A 21,101-nucleotide genomic window follows, 5' to 3' on the forward strand; every position below is an offset into this window, starting at 1 on the left:
AGAACAACTTGGTCAAAACTCTTAGAAACTCGTACCATAATATCTACAATTAATTCAGACTCCACTGCAAAATTATTTTTGGCTTATAAAGGAGAACGAGCTAGATTACCAGTTCCTTCATCTGTGATGACTGCAACTGATTTGGCAGCTCTAGCTAGACTTTCAAAACTAACCTCTCTGATAACCCTCTGAAACTAAATTTTTCCAGCAAACAAACTAGCAAGTTTTGGCTGCCTCTAAATTAGCAAGATCCAGATTTCAGTCTACTGATCCCATTGTATGGAAATCTCTTGACCTATTTACATTTGCATTTCTGACTCAGGCTTCTCTTTGGTGGTTAAAAAGAAAGTATGGCAATCCTGTTGAATTAAAGTAAATTAAAACTGTGCGCTTTCCTAATTAGGCCTTTTGTGGGACATCATTCAACAGGAAAACAGGCCCATCCATCACTCTGAATTTCAAATACATTTTAAAAGCTTCATTCTCTCTTATAATTTAAAATTTCATAATTAGTTATCATGGGTGGGGTTAGAGTTGCAAAATGTTGTCTCCTTTTGAATGCAGAGCTGGAGCACTTGAATCTACAACACTCACCAGTTTTGAAAAGCTGGCAAATCCTGAGTTAAATGCCAGAACATCTATCAGCTTGTGAATAATCACATATATGAATTGAATTTGACTTGTTAATCATGTACTCTGTTTATTTCTATGTCTTAGCTTCTCTCCCCTGTACTACCTCCAGAGTTTTATTTCTCATTTATACAAATGCAGTTTTAGGAATAGTAATATAACATAGATTTTTAGAAGCCAGAGAGAAAAGCGCCTTCTATTTAAGTCCACAGAGTATTTGCATTGTCACAGTACATTACTTGGATTTGATGCTTAACATGTAACTGTACTAATCTTTGTGGCAAACACAACAACAAAAAAAAGTTGTTTGGACATTTTTCTACTTTTATTTTTAAAAATAATAAAAACCTTTCCAGTGAAGAACCACATGTAAAAACTTTGGTTTCTCTGCACAGAGACCAAGGCTGCTTATTACCTACAGTATACTAGCTATGATGAACAGACCACCATAGTTGTGACAACTGATGTTGCTGCCTCCAGGGTAAAACAAAGGTTTACATATTACACAAGCAATTTAACTGTTTTCTAAACATATTGCCAAGACAGTGGGAGTTGGCAGTCAGCACTGTGTTTTAGGTTTTGGATACTTGCATTAGAAGTGACTGCTGATTATAGACCTTTTAATTTGCCTTCTACGAATTACAGGCAACCTAGTAACCCAGCAAAGAATCCTTCACAGCACTTAAACTTGTCTTCATGGCTTCCCAAAGATTACATACACAAATCACTCCACAAAAGTGGCGTAAGAGACTTGTGCATTGATAACTACATAAGACAATTGTCTTGTTCTAACTCTTAAAGACTTCCCCAAAGTGAAATGTTTTATAATCCTTTTTGTGCAGTAGTCAGGGAAGAAATAAAAGAGTTTGGGCAAAGATTATCCACAAGAAAGAAACTTTTTTTTTGGGTTCCAGCTGAAACACAATAAAGAACATAATTAACTTCACAATTCTTTGTGTTTTTCATTTGACTGCAGGGAGGAGATGAAAGAGGACTGTTAAGCCTTGCATTCCATCCCAATTACAAGAAAAATGGAAAGCTGTATGTGTCTTATACCACCAACCAAGAACGGTGGGCTATTGGACCTCATGACCACATCCTTAGGGTCGTAGAATACACAGTATCCAGGTATCAGTAGAAGTCTAAAATTCCCAAATTCTGTATTTCTCAGCAACCTTTTCATTTTACTGTTTCCCGCTTCTAAAATGAACTACCTGATTTACAAAGTGTATACTTTGGCACTTGCAGAAAAATGATAGCTGATTTTGTTTAAAACTGAAAAGCAGCACACTAGTTTATTCTTCTTTTTAAGACTTTTTTTTTGTTAGTTTGTAATTTTTTAATTATAGTTATTTCTTACTTATTGGGTAAAGGCAGCAAAATATTTTTTTTGGGAATGGTGGAAAATTGAAATTTCTCAGAAATAGCTATTTGATATTTTTCCACCAAGTTACAACATCCACACATTAAAAAATAATTTTAATGACTCAAGTTTATTTTTAGAAAGAAGAACAGTGAGAGTGAACAGTGAAAACTGTGTTTGTATCTTTATGTTGCAGGAAAAATCCACACCAAGTTGATATGAGAACAGCAAGAGTGTTTTTAGAAGTAGCAGAACTACATCGAAAACACCTAGGAGGACAGCTTCTGTTTGGCCCTGATGGTTACCTATATATTTTTCTTGGAGATGGCATGATCACTCTAGATGATATGGAGGAGATGGACGGTTTAAGGTACAAAAGCTGCTAATGGATAGGCTTCTATTATTGTCTTCTGGATTTGCACAACATTTGGAGTCAGAATCACAAGTGATAAGCAGCTGTCAGGACAAATGCTACACCCTCTTCCATAACAACATAATCCTGCTGGTTTTAGTGCAAACTGCTGATTCTTGGAACAGTCTTACTGCTTGTTCTGCTTACATCTTCTTGTAGTTGAGTGTTATCAAAATATTTAAATATTGGAGCCCTCATCAGTAGATGCAATTGTATTTAAGCACAGGTTAGACTTCTTATTTTGTAAGATACTATTTTATGAACAAGACTATTGAGCAAACATTCTAAAAAAGTGCCTACAGACACACACTGGAGTCAATAACAGTCCTATCACTTAGCAAAATGTCTAGAGAATATATGGAGCAATCCAACTTTGGTTCTACCTACACAATTTTATCAACCTGCTTTTTCCTTCTCTTTCATTTTGCTTTGTTGCTGTGTTTAGAGAAAGTGTGTATTGAGCCTTTACAGACCTAAAAGGAGCTGCTGTGCTCAAAGGCATCTTTGGCTCAGCAGAATAGCAGGTGCTTCTGCCTTTACATTGAGGATATACTCAAAACCAAGACCAGAGAGCAATGCTAATACTTGATTTTAAATTAATGTGAGTCAAGGGGAGACTGAAACAGATTCATGATGAAGATGGACAAAAATAAATCAATTTATACGTCACATATTTTCATGTTTGTAAAAATAAAATAAATTTTATGGTATTCTACATTCCTGTCCTTATCCCTTCCTTTATTAGAATCAAGAATATAAGGCAAAATATTTAACTCGTTTCATGTACAAAATATTTCTGGTTCCTTCAAAAAAAACCCAACCATCTTCATTCAACCAACACAATTACTTTCTTCTTTTTTTTTTCTTTTTTTATTTAATGCGGCTAGAAATCATTGAACTCAAGAATAGGATTCAAAGTGTAAGGAAAAGGCTTCTTTTATGTAAATTTGTCATTTTTATATAACTACATAGTGGTCATATCCATAGTTAGGCTAGAGAACATAGAGTAAAAAAAAAGTTAATACCCTTATGTTTGAATGCATAAAAAAATGCTGATGTATTGAAAGTTGCTCTTATTATCAAGTTGCTTCCCAACAGCATGATGAGATGCATTCTAGTGTGCACATTTAAAGCAGCATATTGGCCAAAGTGAACCTTCAATAGATTCTGCTACTGTTGTTTGGACTTGCATGTAAACAAACCTATACATAATTATTCAGTAAAGTGGGTGGTTTTGCTGGTTCACTGCAGTATTATATGGATTAAACCTACCAGTAAAATATTTTTAAAACCCAATTATTTTATCCTCCAACTTTCTCAGCGATTTTACAGGTTCGGTATTGCGCCTCGACGTAAATACTGATCTGTGCAATGTCCCTTATTCCATACCACGAAGCAACCCACATTTTAATAGCACAAACCAGCCTCCTGAGATTTTTGCACATGGACTCCACAATCCAGGCCGGTAAGTAAGTCTAAATGAAACTTAATTACTCTGGAGCAGATACCAGAAATCTTTTATACAGTTAAGTAACAAAATTTTAATAATAAAGTCACTCATGCACTTTTTAAAACTTCCGTTCATCCACATCCACAGATATGTCACAGTTAGAAACAAATGCACATTGGCAAAGGGGAAGGAGAAGAGCATGCACAGCTATTACAATTCAAGACTGGAATGACAAAGTACAGGATTTTGATTTTTATTTTTAATGAATAATAACATTATTACCTTAATGAAAGAAGAGAACTTAGAGAGTTGCTGAAGTACAGCTGAGATGGAAAAAAGGCACGTGGAAAACAAATGAGAACATCTGGTGATATCTAAACAATAACAAGGAGGAGAACAATGCTTTAACTAAACAGCACATAATCTAACAAATTGGGTGGGTGGAAGTACTGAAGTGACATTTAAAGTCAGGGTTTGAAAAAATTCAAAAAGTCAAGCTGCATGGATAAGGACTTGATTTTTTGATTTTTTAAAAGTCCTACACCATGTAAGTCAAATCATTTAGCTTGATTAAAGCACTATTCATTTCAGGTTCTATTGAGCAGAGCACATTTTATCACTAGGAAAAAATAGTTTTACTTCATATTGTATAAAAAATAGTGCAGGGATGGGAAATGTGTATTATCTCGTGTATACAAATCTGATACCCTTCTCAGATGTTATGGCTCAGTATGAAACAGATGAGTAGGCACCACAAAGAAACAATAATCCTTCCAAATGTGATGCTTCATAGTATTGATAGAGAATTATACATTAGGAACTCATCTATCTAATGAATTTTCTCTTTTTTTTGGTTTACAGATGTGCTGTTGACCGCCATCCAACTGGTGTAAACATCAATTTAACTATACTTTGCTCAGATTCAAATGGAAAGAACAGATCTTCAGCAAGAATCTTGCAAATAATAAAGGGTAAAGACTATGGTAAGTTTCACCCAGGGTAAAGCTATTGGGAAGAGTCTGCTTCTATGCCCATGGAATAATAAGTAGAAAGCAGAAGAAAGTAAAAAAAGGACTTTATAGTCATGGTAGGTACTTGTGGCAGAGACAGAATAGGTAACCTACAAAAGACAGAACTTACGAAAAGTATGGTATAAGCATACAAAAACTGCAAGACAAAACAAAGTTTAAATGACCCAACTTTGTTCTAGTTGGTATAGAATAACATGTAAATAAGATTTAAGTAATATGCCAGTTACTCATCTGTCAAAGATCTCACTGTTTCTGTGTATGATGGCTCATAAAGAAAAGATTTTGGAATATCAGGAAGTGATGAAAATGTATTCTTAGTCATTCAAAAATAACCTTTTAAGACACAGAATGGAAACCTCATGTAATGTGCCTCCTATAATGGAAAAAGTGAGATAGACAACAACAGACCACAGCCAAACAGGAAAATGACTGGGCTCTGTTTAAATGTTACTAAAAATGAAAAACTTAGAAAAATGCACTACACTACTACTTCATAATAAATGACTAGATTGCAAAAAAGAAAAACTTCCTCAATTAGAGACATAAAATGTTAAAGTGTTTCATGTTGTCTCTGAATCAGTGTGATTGTTGGTCACAGTTTTGGTTTACTGTTTAATTCTGATACTCACTAAGATCACTTGCTAGTTCAGGCAAGCCAGGTGACAGTTACCTTGAGCTATCATCTGCCTTGGTTAACCATTTATCAGCTTTTAAATTCATGGTGGTACAAGGTGATAAATGGCAAAGGTGCATAAAGGCATCAAGAACTGGTCTGTCTCCTGGAACGTATCATTTTCTGGTTTTATTCACATTCTTATTTCTCCTACCTGTACTTAGAAGCAAAGCAACTGTGCTGGCTAGTACAATAATTCACAATGATGTAATGCAATTGTTCTACTTGAGTTATTGTATATATTTTCTGTATTTGTTATAGAAAAGCCAAATCAAAGAATGATATTTGGTAAACCACCGCTCCAATGGCATTTTGACTGCAACTCTATTGCAGAGTAAACTAAGCAATATTGTGTTTATCCAGAGTAGCTTGCCAGTATTAATACTAAATTGTGGGTTAATTGCCACAATAAGAAGAGCCCATTGGTATTTTCTCCCACATAAAATTTCACCTATTGTGGAATAATCTGGGAAATTAATTTACCAAAGACTTGCAGATCACTCTCCTATTAAAAAAATATATCCCTGTAAAACATAAAGGTCTATTGACTGTGGCTTTAATTTAAAATTACACAGTTACCACGTCAAGTTAAGCCTACTTTTATTCAAAGCAGTATCTGATTGCATGAACAGGAACATTTACACTGAAACTTCCTGGAAGACATTATTTGATATGAGTAAACCCTGCAGTTTTGTTAAAAAATTAATTAAAAAAAATAATTAAAAAAAAGGCGTAGGAACTGCAAGTACAACAGCAGCATAAAATTAATTACTGCACGAAGCTACAGCCAGCAATACTGGAGTTTTATGGGACATGTTTAAAACTGTGATTTTGAAAGAGTTTCTCAAACCATTGAAAGGCTTTGAAAACAAGTTCTGCTGAAGGTCACAGGAATTCCTGCTCCTAGATACTGGAGGGATTTTACAGTGAAGAGGGTTTAATTATATTCCTGAAGTCTGTGAGATCCATTCTGCAGACTCTGTTGATGCGTTAAAGTTAATTGCAGTAATGACTTGTATAGTTTTATTCTCCTAGTCCGTGCACATGAAGGACAGAAATTACAGCCTGTCCTATCTAAATCCTTAACAGTTGTTCGATAAACAGCCTTTGTTGTAATTTTGAGGGTTTTTTATTGTTTCATTTCCAGCAACACATCTTGAATTTTGAGGCATATTTAAATGGAAGTAACTTCTTTTCTTGATGTAATAACATTTTCGTAAATGTGAATCAAACTATAAAAGTGCATATGATCTAATGCTATGGTAGTTCCTTTTTAGAAAGTGAGCCTTCACTTTTAGAATTCAAACCATTCAGCAGTGGATCATTGGTTGGTGGATTTGTCTATCGAGGCTGCCAGTCTGAAAGACTCTATGGAAGTTACGTATTTGGAGACCGCAATGGGTAGGTTTCTTATAAAATAGTCTTAAACAAAAATGTATATAAGGTGTATTTAGTTACTGAGCTTCCAATAGTCTTGCATTGCTTTACAAATTTAGCAGTGTGACAATGCAGATTAATTTCTAGTTTTAGAAATAAAATAACACTGCATTCTCAAGAATGGCAACATAGGTAACATATCTGATCGATGGAAAAAATTACAAAGCCACATCATGGTGCTTTTAACATTTTAGTCCTACAAACACTTACATGCATCATTAACATTATGATGGGAATAAATGGCAATTGTGAACTGTTTCCCAAACAGGTCTAAATGGTTAGACAGTGAAAACTTCTGCGGTTTTATGGAAACATCACTGATGGATAAAAAACGAATGTGTTTTTTTTTTTAATGAATGGGCATAGTTTTCCCATGCCAAATAGCTAAGTATTCACAAACATCTATATAGTATAGCTTGAACCCAATTTTGCAATGTTTAAGTGGCAGGAAGGAAATGCTGTACTTTTTAAGCATCTGAAAAATAACAGGCAGGAAATCATAAGATGATGAACTGCACAGATATATCTGTAGAGCTACCTGCAGCAAATGTTCACCTATTTATCTGGACAGTGAAAACTCTCTATTCTAAATGTAATATAACTATTTGCTTTATGTGTTTTTGAACATAGAAATTTTTTAACACTGCAACAGAGTCCTGCAACCAAACAGTGGCAAGAGAAACCCCTCTGCCTTGGCAACAGTGGTTCATGTAGAGGTTTCTTTTCAGGCCCTGTCTTGGGATTTGGCGAAGACGAATTAGGTAAATAGAAACAAAAAATGTTATTAAAACATAAGCCTTATCAGTAATGCCTGCTGAACTATTCATATTATAGCAAATGTTTAAAAGGAAGAAATCTAAAGGCTATCTTTCCTTTGCCAAAGCTGTCTACACTGCTCTCGGTTACACCTTAGCAGCCTTGTAAGAAAAACTGAGAAAAGAATGGGTTGTTGGAAGGCGCAAAGGTCCTTACTGTCTGTCACATTTTGTGAACTGTTTCTCTCACTGTGACACGATGTATCATACACTTATTCCCAACATTAGTGTCTTAAGGGGCAAAGATACTGCATAAGCAGATTGATCCCCTTCTTCTCCCTTCTGCCCCAATCTTACTTTCTTTAACATATGAAATAAAAAATGTTCATGATAAAGTGTCTTTCACATTTTATCATCAATTTGGGGAAAAGGCTTATTTAAATTTTCAAACAGCAATGATTCTGTTGTATATTTCAGTGATGACTGTTTCTTCTGAATTTTTTTTACCTCATCTTGCAAATACAGTTAGATCACAAAGCTCATGTACTTGACAATTTATTGCGCTGGTTTCTTTAACAGGTGAGGTTTACATATTATCAAGCAGTAAAAGTATGACACAACCTCACAGCGGAAAACTCTACAAGATAATTGACCCAAAAAGGTGAGCATTGCAATTCTCCCTAAGATTAGTCTTTCCTTCAACAGGTTAAAAACCAAAAGGTAGCTGTATTTCATTCTCAATGCAGGATATTTCCTAAAAGTACATATACCATCAGCAGCAAGCAGAATAGATTCACTAAAAGTAATCACTGTCTCACTGAAAGTGAATGTCAGAAAGACAGAATCGTAACCAATACTAACTTACGAAAATTTTTACTCCCCAACATGGTGTGAAATGCTGCCCACTTTCCCCACCTAGACTCACATTCTTTGCATGTTTTCGTGGAAGTGTAGACATATTTAATGTGGAACCATATGGACCAGTACAGGTAAACATTGTTCCTGGTAGTTCTGGAGCCGAATGACTTGTAGGTAGGTACCACAGAAGTTATGCAGCATCAGTGAAAAGCAGATGCTGGAATTCTCCCTAGCACTACTGCTTCCTTATCTGTCACTACAGTGGGATGGTGCTCAACGGGAGCTCACTCAAAAGTACTGGCTGACAGTACCTGCTCTGTGTCTTGACAAGCTACTACGGAACATAATTTGACAATCAGATAAGCCATCTCCAGTCAGTTGTTCCAGTTGTACTTTCTCAATTTCAGTTTTGCCATAAGCTCTAAGGTACAAATTCAGTTTTTCCCAAACATCTCTTCTGTCATATAGGAGATACTACCAACAGAAAATAATACTGGGGACTGAATCCTCAGTGGGTGTGAATTACCACTCATTACTAGTTTTCGACATCTTTCAATACCCCTGGATTTACCTGTCCCTCCATTGGAAGGTTTTGAGCATCAAGGAAGGAAATATTCTGTCCTTGGGCTGTGTACTAAAAATACACTAAATTCTTTAACAATTCTTAAAGCATTGTTTCCAAAAGGCTTATAAATTCCACTCAAATAACTTATAAGACACTGAATTAATATGAGCAGTTTAATAATTTAGACTAATTTTCCAGTTGTAAAATGAGTATAAATTGAAATTATCAAGCCAGAGTTTCTTGAGATTTCACCTTTGCAGAGCAGCTAAAGCTGTGGAAATATTAGAGAATCTGGAAGGACTGCAAAAGCTAGTTCTCAGTGTGACCCAAGGGATCCAGGAACAATAAGAGCAGATAGCTATCAAATACTTACTTTGGCTGGACAGATATCATTTTCTGCATGATGGATCTTGCTGCTCTATCAAACCAAGTCTGTGGCATGTAAAGGTACAGCATCCTTTCTGCAAAAACATCAGAAATTAACACAAAATGAAACAGCCAAGAGAAATGAAGTTTGTCATATTAATTACTTTGACCATATCATACACTGCAAAAGCAGCTGCCTATTTGTTCAGCATCTACTTCAGCATGTTTCCCCATTAGCATCAGAAACACTTAGCCTTGTTTGGTTGGTTACGCTGTTGAGTATTTAAGAGAGGAATGTATTTTCTTGTCAGAATTTAAATTCTAAAAATTGTTATTGGGACATGTGAATTCAGTAGTAAATAATGAAATTGGATGCACACTGTACGAGAAGCTACAGTAGGGTTTCAGTGCTTTATAATTATACTATCCCAAACCTAGAGCAAATAATTGGTAAGCAGATGTTACCACAGGTTAGTGCGTCTGTCAGTCAAGGTTATTATGTATGTTTTATTTATGCTTTCTGGTATTAAAACCATTTTTTAAAAAACAAAACTTGCCATTCTTACTGGGATTGTTTAGTCTGTTGGTGTACGGTTTTAAGTGAATTTTACACCCTAAACCACTATTAGTATCTAATTACATGGGGCTGTCTTGTTTGACCTCAGCTTTTTGTTCTTGTTACCTCTTCCAGTAGGGTGGTCTTCAGCTAACATACCTGAAAGGCCAGACCTCCCATTGCTGCACTCACGATTGGCTGTTTTCATGTACGGAAAAGGGACAAGACTGTGTTTGGTTACTGGTGAAAGTAACCAGAAAACTATAGAATACTTTTGTAAATTGGCACACAGTTGAAATTAAATAGATCGTGGCAGACTTGAAATTAAATAGATCATAGTGTTTGGTAACATTTTTTAGAAACATGGGAGAGTTTCCATTCAGGCAAAGTTTTGGGCTTTGTTGTTTTACAGTCTGACACCATTGCAGGCTTTCAAGTGAAAGATAATGAGTTACTTCCACAAAAGCGTGTTGCAGCACTATTTACCATTTCACTCTAATTTCAAATCACACACGTAAACAAAAAATTCCATGAATTCAGAAAATATTTGTGTAAAGCTTTATTAACAAAATATTGTTGTTCACGTGCTAGTATTTTTTGCATGCTAATATTTTGTTGCTTTTTTAATGTCTTACTTATGGTGTGTATAATACAAGTACATCAAATATAGGTGTAGACTCTAGCTGAGTAAGCTTTCTAGAATATAAAGGAAAGATGCTACAAGTGGGCTATAAGTGTCAGGTATAAAGTCATCAAAGTATTGATTTTTCAAGTCTTTGGAAGTCATTACTTACTAATAAAACCCTGTGAAAGGTGGCCCCTGGGAGGCTCATCAATTTGCAGAGAGAGCCCTCCATGCTTGAGGCAGTGTAAAAGAACAAAATTATAATTCGTTGTGGTAACCCCTTGCTGAAAATAACGATGCCAAAACCATTTGTCTTCTGCTAGTGGTCATTCACAAGCTGCTGCAGGCCTATGAAATGATTGTTTTATTCTAAACAATGTTACATGAAGTTGCAGGTTTTCATTTCTTTTGATCTTTGCAGAAATCTACTGCATAATCAAAGTTCTTCTCAGACATAACTGTGACTCTGCATTCCTTGTCTCAAATATAGCTTGAGAAAGATACCTACTACTTGGATATTCCCAGTAGTAGAAAAATAAATTCAAAAGAAGCAGGCAGCTTAAAACATTACAAGATCAGAAGATGAGGGTAATTCAGAGAAGCCTTTGCATTAGTTTTCAGTAGTCAGCAATGGAAAAGTCCTATCCTAAAATAATCCTTTGTAGGTAAAAAAAGGAGGTGTTAAACTGAGGTAATGTATGACAAATTAATAAATATGATCAACACAGAGGTTCCTCCATCATCATGGCAGTTAGAAACATGGAATTTAAGGTACTGCAGGAAACTTTTGCTCAGTTCCTCCAAATACTTCATGTCAACAACTAAATAGCCTCCCATCAAAAGCACAGGATTGAATAATCCTGGACTAGATGATCTCTAAAGGTCCATTCCAACCCTACCATTCTATGTTTCTATGATTCTATTATTCTCTTTGTATCAAGAATTGTATAATGACACATTAGTACTTGGGAGCTCTTAGACAAAGAAGTGATAAATGAGAAACAGAAATACAAAAAAATGAATGCAAAAACCAAGTATGTGAGGTGGTGCAAAATAAACATATACTAACCATTACTAAAATCAAGTAGAGTGAAGAGTAAAGGTAATAGAATATTTAGCTTTGAGATTGGAGGAGATGTGGGAAATTACAAACACCTAAAACCAGCATTATACAAATTATTTAAGCTAGTAGACAAAAAAAAAATCTCAAGTTAAAACTGTGTCTCAAAAAAATATATCCATTCTTCGATATTATGGGAGAAATGGTACCACAAGTAAACTACTTTCCAGTCAGGACCTAATGAAAAAGTATAGGAGGAAATACTTCTCTGCTTCTCAACTAAAACATAGAATTAGTCAGACATCCTGAAGATAAATGCAAATGCTAGGATTTAGAAATTGTCTTTGTGACCAAAAAAGAAAAACTTCAAATTTTCTATTTTTTCGCATTCTGTTTTAGAATTTTTCTGTCTTGCTTTCTGATTCTACAAATACATGCTAACAGCGATCATAAAAACATTGATGAATGCATAAGAAAGATAACTAGATTAACAGTGATACAGAAAATGTGTATAGGTCCAAATGTTCTGGTTAGTCAATAACAAAGTAGGAGACGAATCCATTAAAAAAGAAAAAGTGATCACTTTCTAGTATGATGAGAGGAGAAAATAAGTTGTGGACAGTATTAAAAATGCCTGTTTAAGTAAGAAAGACCTGTTCACATCAGGTTCATATCAGCTGTCATTTAAATATTATTACCAGCTGTTCTTTGAAAATCATAGACAGAGACAGACCAAGAAGTAAGAAAATAAACTTTGGAAGGTTGCAGAACAGGCATTACATGTCTTTGTAAGTCTTCTTTCAGAACACTTATATTATGGTCACTTTTATCTCTAAGCAAATGATAGATAAAATGAAAGAGATTCAGACAAGATTGCTCAAACTGATGTACAATGCAAAAGCTTTCCATTTAAAAGACAAGACTGAACCCAGAAAAGTTTATAGGGCAGTCATGCAGTTGCCAACAATAGTGTGATTCCAAAGGGGATGAATAATTGTTTTGATCAGCATGGCTTACTAGAGCCAGCAGGTGATTTTTATGGAAAGGCTTAATTAAGTGTCCTTGCACACATAAGAATCTTTCCTTTTCCTCTCCTTGTAACACCTTACAGATCTGGGTTTCAATATGTTTCATATCAACTATCAGAATACCTACTTTCCATTGGATTGAAACTTAAACTTGATTCAAACCATCTCACTCCACTTTCATGGCCCTCCAGAGTACACAATTCCACTTATCATCCTTTCCATCATCACCTTCTGGGATTTCTGCTATTGGAGGGTATTTCCAAACAGACTGATTTCAAACACTGAGGGACAATATCTAGGTCATACCTCATTTTGACATTGTTCAGGCTCTTTACAAAAACACTGGTGATTTTATTGTCTAGTATGATTCAAGAATGTTTGATGGGATGACAGAAGAGTAGCATTTATGAAAGCGTAGGCCTCCTGAAGACTTTAATTACTATTGAAACGGAAACTGAGGCATTAGACTAATCTGTATCAAGATACTCAGTTCTGATGGGTTATAGGTATATTTTGAAGCTACTTCTGAAAACTCTCAGTAGAATGAGCTAGTTTTCTTGGTGAATGCTTTTGCCAACCCAGGTGGGCCATATGATTTCTTTCTGTTCAGAAAGTTACTATCCCTTAAGTCATTTGAGGCAATGGAAAGCCAGAATTAATGTCTAATTATGTTTAGTTTAGCTGGAGCATGCAAAATTCTTATCTCATTTACCTACCCACATGCAGTTATTATTCCCATAAGAGACACTAAAGAGAAATTAGAGCTTTTGCGAATACCAGTCTAGAGAGTTTCACTTTACAGAAGTACTTCACAAAAACTCCTTTGTAACCACGATGGAAAAACCTAAGGATTTTTTTCAGTCACATCACAGCTCACTGACTGTAAAAGTTTTTGGTTTGCTTTGGGATTTTTTTCCCTTTTTTTTTTAGTCTTTCTAGCATCAGCTATTAAGGAGTTCTCACTTTTTTCACTTTATAAGGAAAAAAAAACAGCTCAGTTTATCTTTTGCTTATTTTCTGGAGCCTGCAGGAAGCCTCCGCCATCCTAAAGAAAGTCATACATAATAGAGCAGCTTTAGACCAGTAAGCCAGTCTTTCCCAATTCATCAGTCAAAGTGTTATGCAAGTGGCCCCCTAAATTGATAAATTCCCACAGTGCCTGTTGACCCAGCTGCCAAGTGCTCATGCAGCAGGTGTTGTTTTCATGACCACCCTGACAGTAATACAAACTGTTTAGCAGTTGCATTGACCTCTTAGCTATTAACATTGATACAGGCTTCACTAGGGACTAGTTTTCAAACATGACAGAATTTCTTAAGACTAGAGGTCATGAACAAGTATACCATATAAGAATAAATTTGATATGCTGCCGAGTTTAAATCTTAAAAGCTGTGAGTTTTTTCCACATTATTCCCATGTAGTAAATCTGGAGACAAGTAACGAGCTTTTGGCATCTCTCCCAGGACTAAAGGTATACTTTTTAATTTTAGAAGCTGTACCTGAAGAGATGCTGTATTTATTCTGCAACAAGTTGTAAATTTAGTCTATGACAAGTAGTGAAACAAAATTATTTTTTCTTGAAATTTTCCCTTGTAAAGGAAAAAAACAAACAACTACTGTACAAATTTTGGTGATATACTTAAGCAGCATTCTAATGCCTAATATCTTGCATGCAGTTAGTTGAAGTATAACATTTTTGCTATACACTTTATACCACAATCAGGATTTCTATGACCATGTCTCTTGTTCTAATTTGAACATCCAGGAACTTTGTCTGCATTTTTTCTCGTTTTAGTGGGAAAGTAGAGATTTTTCATATTGTGTCAAAGGCACGACAGAGGAATTGTTTTCTGTTCAGTGCCATTGTATCACTGCTGAATTTGACCCTCCATTTGCATTGATTTATGTATGTCTGAGTTACAGGCTAGCGCATTATAGCAACTAAATCACTCTGTGCATTAGTAGAACTGTGAAGGGTTTCACTAAAGAAGCATGAAATCCTAAGCAATTCCAGGATGAGCATCAATCTGTTAAAGCATGTTAGAGTGAAGGTTACTTATACTACCTACAGTAATGCAGCAAAAATGGTTTTACATGTCGTACAGTCAAGAATTCTCAGCTCGCTGCACACATCAGCAAAGGGACCCAGCGAGGGCCCCAGCCCCCAGTACAACTTTTCCTTCATGTTCCGTACATTTCGAGTTGTTATACAGTTTCATGAAAGCATGTTTTAACAAGTAAGATATACTGTACTGTACTGTATATATGAACAGCTCTTTAAGATAACTAGAATTGTACAGACCACATAAATAGTCATTATCAGCTACATTTTTGGCTGACTTTCTGTGGACCAGATAGTGCTTACTGTAAGAGTAATCAAGCCATACCCTTTAGAGCTTTAGAGATTGAGGGAGACAAGGGAAAAAATTTTCTCCAGCCCACAGTGTGGCTCCATCTATTCCCCTCCATTTTCCACAGCAAGAGACATAGTGAAGCACTAGTTATATAAACAAAATCATAGGCTTGTCCAAGTGCTGGAAAGATCATGTCCCAACAGTCAGTTTCAAGACTTGTTTTATCTTTGTGAGTTTCAGTTTAACTTAGGCTGAGTCTGAAAACTTCCACCCCTTTAAAGCCTTAAGAATGCAAATTTTAAGTATTGCGGGGTGGAGACTTGCTCACCATTCCAGTCATGAGAAAGAAGTGTGGTTTTTCCCATAGTACAGTAAGGAAAACCAATAATTCTTCTCACACACAAGAAGGATTCTGCTGCAGCTGCATTTGTATTCCTCTTCTCCTAAGGCGCTCTGCCAACCAGAAGTTTTTCCATCTTTGTTTCTACTCCACCCCACCATTAATAAATATTATCCAAGTCTGAAGAGTGCAAGTTATTGATTAATGGTAGACTAAAAGACAAGGTTATATTCACAGCTATCAAGAGCACTAGAAAGTTTTAAGTCATAGTGACCAGCCGTGCTTGGGTTGATACAGAAAACTATGATTTCTGCCTCCCTCATCAAATACGAATTAAAAACTCAACTGTATATTCCAGCACTATCATAGATAAATATTTTACATCTATTAATAAAATCACTATCTTCACAAATAAAATATCTCTATGACTTCGGTGGTCATTCTTTGCAAAAGATATGCCACTGGAGCCCTTTTCCAGGAGATGCTCCACGACCCTGAGGTTATGCTTCTTGCTAAACACAGTACCGTACTTAGTTTGAGCAAGAAAAAGAGACTCCCATTTAAAGTCAGTTGAAAAAATGAGCTTTAACTGAGACACATGAAGAAAGAATGCTCTCTCCTATGTAGTTGGCTATAAAGAAATCACCTCAAATTTAGATTTTTATTTTTTCCAGAGGTAGGAATTAGAAGATAGATCTTTTTTACTTTAAAACAAACAAGCCTCCACTAATAATCATATCATTTTGTAGAACTGTTTCCAAAACAGCATTGCCTGTGAATCTTGAATATAATTTTTAAATGTAGGAACTTTCTTAACCACATCATATATAATGCACTTATTACTACAGAACTAGAATTCCTTACAGGAATATAGTATGAATATATAATATGCATATATATATTATAATAAAAATATAATGCATTATATTTAAAAGACAGCTGTGGAAATAAATAACATAAATACATATAAAAATAAATAAACGCAAAAGCTGAAAGGGTTTCAGATATGCTACAGGAAATGTGTCAAAACATGATTCAATGCTTTTTAATATAGAACTCTAAGTCTGATTCTCAGAAGTGCTTTTGAAATCAGAACTTGTTGCTACACTAAAGATGCATCTACAAATTCTTTCTGTCCTTAAGATCTGTGGGGAAGCAGTTCATCTGTATGGATGTTTAAATAATCACAGTAGCAATTAAGACTGAGCAGAGAAAGTGCTCTGGTGAAACAAACCAGTGAGCCTGTAGTCTATTACTCTGTTTCAAAGAAAAATGCAAGAAACCCTGTAATATACTATTAACAAGCTGCATGCCAAAACTGAAGTGGGGGGAGGGAGGCGGGGGGAATGTAAGCCCAGTCACTTAGTGAGGGAATTATTTTACATTAGCTATGACTGCTTATTTTTATTTAAAATTATTTTTACCCTATCTAATATTACTTTGAATGACCCCATTGTGTGTAGAAATATCTTTTAAAAATCCTACTAGAACATGGGCTTCATTGATATCTTAGAAGCCATAAGTTTGACTAGTTAATTTTATTTTCTTTAGCTTAATTTTTTTCCCTTAATATTTCTTCTTATGTTGAAATGAGAGATAAACAAAAATAGCCAATTTTCCTCCATTTTCTTCCCCTCCATCACACTCCTTCTTTCTCAGACTCCAAAAACTATCCTTTTCTCTATACAAAAGTATCAGTCTAGGATCTTAATATTTGACAGATGTGCAAGTTGCTATTCCAGCTATTTGATTATAATTGGGGGTCAGTATCATGAACGTTATCTCATATCTTCTATCTCATACCATTTTGTTTTGTTTTGTTTGAGTTGGCCGCTTAGCCAAAGTTTCTCTCAGTTGTCCACAAAACTGTTAGAATCTTTTGTGCTGCAAATTTCAAGCTTGGTAATGTATGGCAGTAGTTAAAATTATTTCCTCAAGAATAAGTAATTTTGTGTTTGTCACTAATTAACTTAATTTGCCATAATGCTCCTGTTCAATTACTTGTTTAGATCTGTTAGTGGATCCTGACATTCTTTTATAAACCTATTCAGAAGTACAGGAGACAAGAAAAAACTATTTTACTGTGAGGATGACAGAGCAGTGGCACAGGCTGCCCAGAGGGGTTGTGGAGTCTCCTTCCTTGGAGGTCTTCAAGACCTGGCTAGACATGTTCTTATGTGACCTGATCTAGGTGAACCTGCTCCTGCAGGGGGATTAGACTAGATGATCTCCGGAGGTCCCTTCCAACCCCTACCATTCTATGATTCTATGATTATTCCAGTGCAATCAAACCCACAGCAGAGACAAAACGTCGTAACTCTTCTGCAAACCTATAGCCTTGTGATACTCCTATCAATCTCTAGCTGTTGAACTCAGACAGCAAATAAAATAAATGGTCGGTATGATGACATATAGATAAGTTTTAAAAACCTCAACAAACAATAAACATGTTTAAAAAGCATTGGAAGTCACATCAAGGGTTAGGACATGATTAAATTAAAACACTTCAGTGTTTTTCATGCTTTATAGAAGGAGCACTACAGTTCCTTCTTTCTTAAGGATGATAATGCTGGGCTTTTGTAAAAAAATAAAAAGGTACTGGACATCCAAAATATTTTGTGGAGACTGATAGAAAAAAATTGCATTAGATAAGACTTGACATCAAGAATCCCAACAACAACAACAAAAAAAACAGCGTGAGAAATATTTTAATATTTATTCTAGCTGAACTAGAATTTCCTTCATGCACACATTCCACAGAATCACCCACAGAAGGGCTGGGGCTGGAAAGGACATCTGGAGGGCACCTGGTCCAACCTGGTCCTGGTCCAACCAAGGCTCAAGCAAGGCCACTTAGGGCCAGTTGCCCGGGTCCATGTCCAGATGGCTTCTGAGTATGTCCAAGGAGGGACACTCCATAGCCTCTCTGGGCAACCTGTGCCAGTGCTTGGTCACCCTCATAGGGAAAAAAATTCTTTCCTGATGTCCAGATGCTTAATTAAGCATTTGGAATGCATAATCCAAATGTGATTTCATGAAAATATGGGAATAAAAAATCTGAAATGTCAAACTGAATTTGTAGACAGAGATAATTCTTTCACAAAATTATTATGCATGTCATAATGTGTGACATAAAACTTGCTGTACAGATTACACTTCTCAGCACACAATTGGAAATATTAATCAGACAGAAAAGCGGGAAGACACCACCAGATTCTGCACTGAATTACATGACTATTTGTATAATGTAACATATCAACTCTATATTTTGGAGGTTTTTGAGTAAAAAAAAAAAAAAAGCAATCCCTTTATAACACAGATTTCTCCCACTGATAATACCATGAAAGAGAATCAAGTCTTTAATTAAAAAACAAAATTTTTCTCCTTGACCGCAACTTTTAACTATCTGCTTGGTTTGTGTATTTTTATTCAGGCCTTTGGTCCCCGAAGAATGCAAAAGAGCAGCTCAGCCTGCACAGATACTGACATCTGAATGCTCACGGCATTGTCGGAACGGGCACTGTACTCCCACAGGAAAATGTTGCTGTAATCAAGGCTGGGAAGGAGAATTCTGCAGAACTGGTTTGTATATGAGTTCATAGTAACAACTGAAAAAGGCAATGGCATGTCAGAATTTGCTTTTAATTATTTGCTGAGAGAGGTTTTCGATATATGTCATTGACCATCAGTTCTAGGACATTAAAGAAACACTGATCTCATGTGTTGAAGGAGAACAATAAGGCTTCAGATGAGTGCAAGAGTTAAAAGATGTAATGCAGGGTGACCGATTACAGAATCCAATTAATAGCATAAATATGACAGACAACAGTATTCTTATTTTTTCACCAAGATTATGGAAGGAAATGCAATCAATATATGTTCCATGTTTGGACATTCAGCTTCCACTCTTGCATTATTATCATTGTCAGTGTCAAATAGGAGTATTTTGTCAGGAAAGACGATAGATCAGACATACAGGTCACTATTGCAGATTTTGCACTTTGCTAATTTAATTCAAATACTTCAGACACATTCTTACTTTTGTAGAAAATAAAAGCCTCCAATTTGGTAAAGAGAATTATATGTACAACAAACAACCTAAGAATCACAACATTATTGTAATCCATTCTTAATTGTAGTGCTTTTATTAAGTCCCATCTTGTTGCCATAGCTTACCTTTTAAAAGTCACTTGAAAAAGTGACTGTGATCAAACTAGATGCTGGCTATGCCACCAAAGGGGCGAGATGAATGAACCTGGCATGCCATAGCTGTGTTAACACTGTCTCACAGAGGAGGTGGTTATGTCTGAGCTGTATAACTCTGGCCTATCCAGGTTTTGCAGAGCAAGCTCAGTTATCAGGGGGTACATCAGCACAATCTTCTTCTGACCAGGCATATTTGCTCAGTGCATTTGACCAGGTGCCTATACAAAGAGATACCGTTAACATAATGGCAGCAGAACTCAAAAAGAGGAAAAGAACCACAGAGTAATCAAAGCAAGGATCACACAATGGACCAGGGATCATTCAGGTTAGAAGGGCACTCAGGAAGACCCTGCTTGAAGCAAGATCAGCTATGAGGTCCTTATAGCCTGTAGTATAAATTTCTGCAATCTCTGGGTTTTTCGTGATAAGCAGGAGTGATTTTGGAATTAAATGAAATTAAATGCATGAAATCACTAGTGATCTATCTTACTGGCAAGACTCATAAGTGACCATCATACAACTGTGCAGCAAAGGCAAGCTGGAGAAACAGATGAGGTAATCTGGCCAAAGAGCACAACTTCAACTGTCCTCACTCATCAATCAGAGATTTCCTACATTTAGAGAATGAGGTCCATTCTACAGCCTTATATTCCAAGTGGAGCTTACAGTAAGAAACATTTCCAGTGTGAACATAAATGAGTCTTTAATAATCTGTTTTGTTTAAAAAAATTACATGATAATTTGGTAGATGCAATGTACAAGAAAGCTACAGAAAATACATAGACTGGGGATCTTTCTTCCCTGTATCTCATGCAGCACTCAGAGAGACGTTCAAGATTGGATGGATCTCAAGCTGCTATTAAAATTACCATATGTGAGGCATCAGTTTCCTCCTAGTGTAATCAAGAAACTCATTAATAAAATCAAGAAACCTGTTTTTACATGGTGTCCTATAAATCTCCATATTATAGATTTAGATATTTTATAGATTAAGAGATTATGATAGATTTTTTATTTTTTAGATTAATTACAGATCTATTATTATAGATTTATAGGTAACATTGAGCAGCAAACTGCCTGCAAAAACAAGGATACATTTATCACAGTGCTATGACTCTAGTCCAGACGAAAATATTTCCACAACTAAAGTTATTGATTGTTAGTTTTACTAACACTGCCTACAATTCCAAACAACATTTGTGTTTGAAAAACTTAAGGAGACTGATAAAGTTAGACCTCATAGGTACATCGTCAGGCATCTGCTATCTGATAAAGAGAGAGAGGAAGACTTTGAAATTTAACAAACTGATAAAAGATGTCTAAAAAAAATACTCTGGGGTTTGGTTTTTTTTTTTTTGTAAAGGGAATTCCATTTTGTTCCAAGTGTAAGTG

At 35.6% G+C, this 21,101-nt stretch overlaps 1 protein-coding gene across 1 annotated transcript in view; it reads left to right on the top strand.

The window, feature by feature from the left end:
* Window positions 1-21,101, top strand: part of HHIP (hedgehog interacting protein) — an 83,464-nt gene that overhangs the window by 53,870 nt on the left and 8,493 nt on the right. The window contains exons 5-12 of the mRNA XM_061991962.1: window positions 1,607-1,758; window positions 2,190-2,363; window positions 3,727-3,870; window positions 4,717-4,838; window positions 6,837-6,960; window positions 7,627-7,757; window positions 8,331-8,412; window positions 18,937-19,085. Coding sequence (XP_061847946.1) covers window positions 1,607-1,758; window positions 2,190-2,363; window positions 3,727-3,870; window positions 4,717-4,838; window positions 6,837-6,960; window positions 7,627-7,757; window positions 8,331-8,412; window positions 18,937-19,085 — 1,078 coding nt within the window. The remainder of the gene's footprint in view (window positions 1-1,606; window positions 1,759-2,189; window positions 2,364-3,726; window positions 3,871-4,716; window positions 4,839-6,836; window positions 6,961-7,626; window positions 7,758-8,330; window positions 8,413-18,936; window positions 19,086-21,101) is intronic.

The sequence above is a fragment of the Colius striatus genome, chromosome 3, assembly GCF_028858725.1.
Source record: "Colius striatus isolate bColStr4 chromosome 3, bColStr4.1.hap1, whole genome shotgun sequence".
In the NCBI taxonomy this organism is placed as follows: Eukaryota; Metazoa; Chordata; class Aves; order Coliiformes; family Coliidae; genus Colius; species Colius striatus.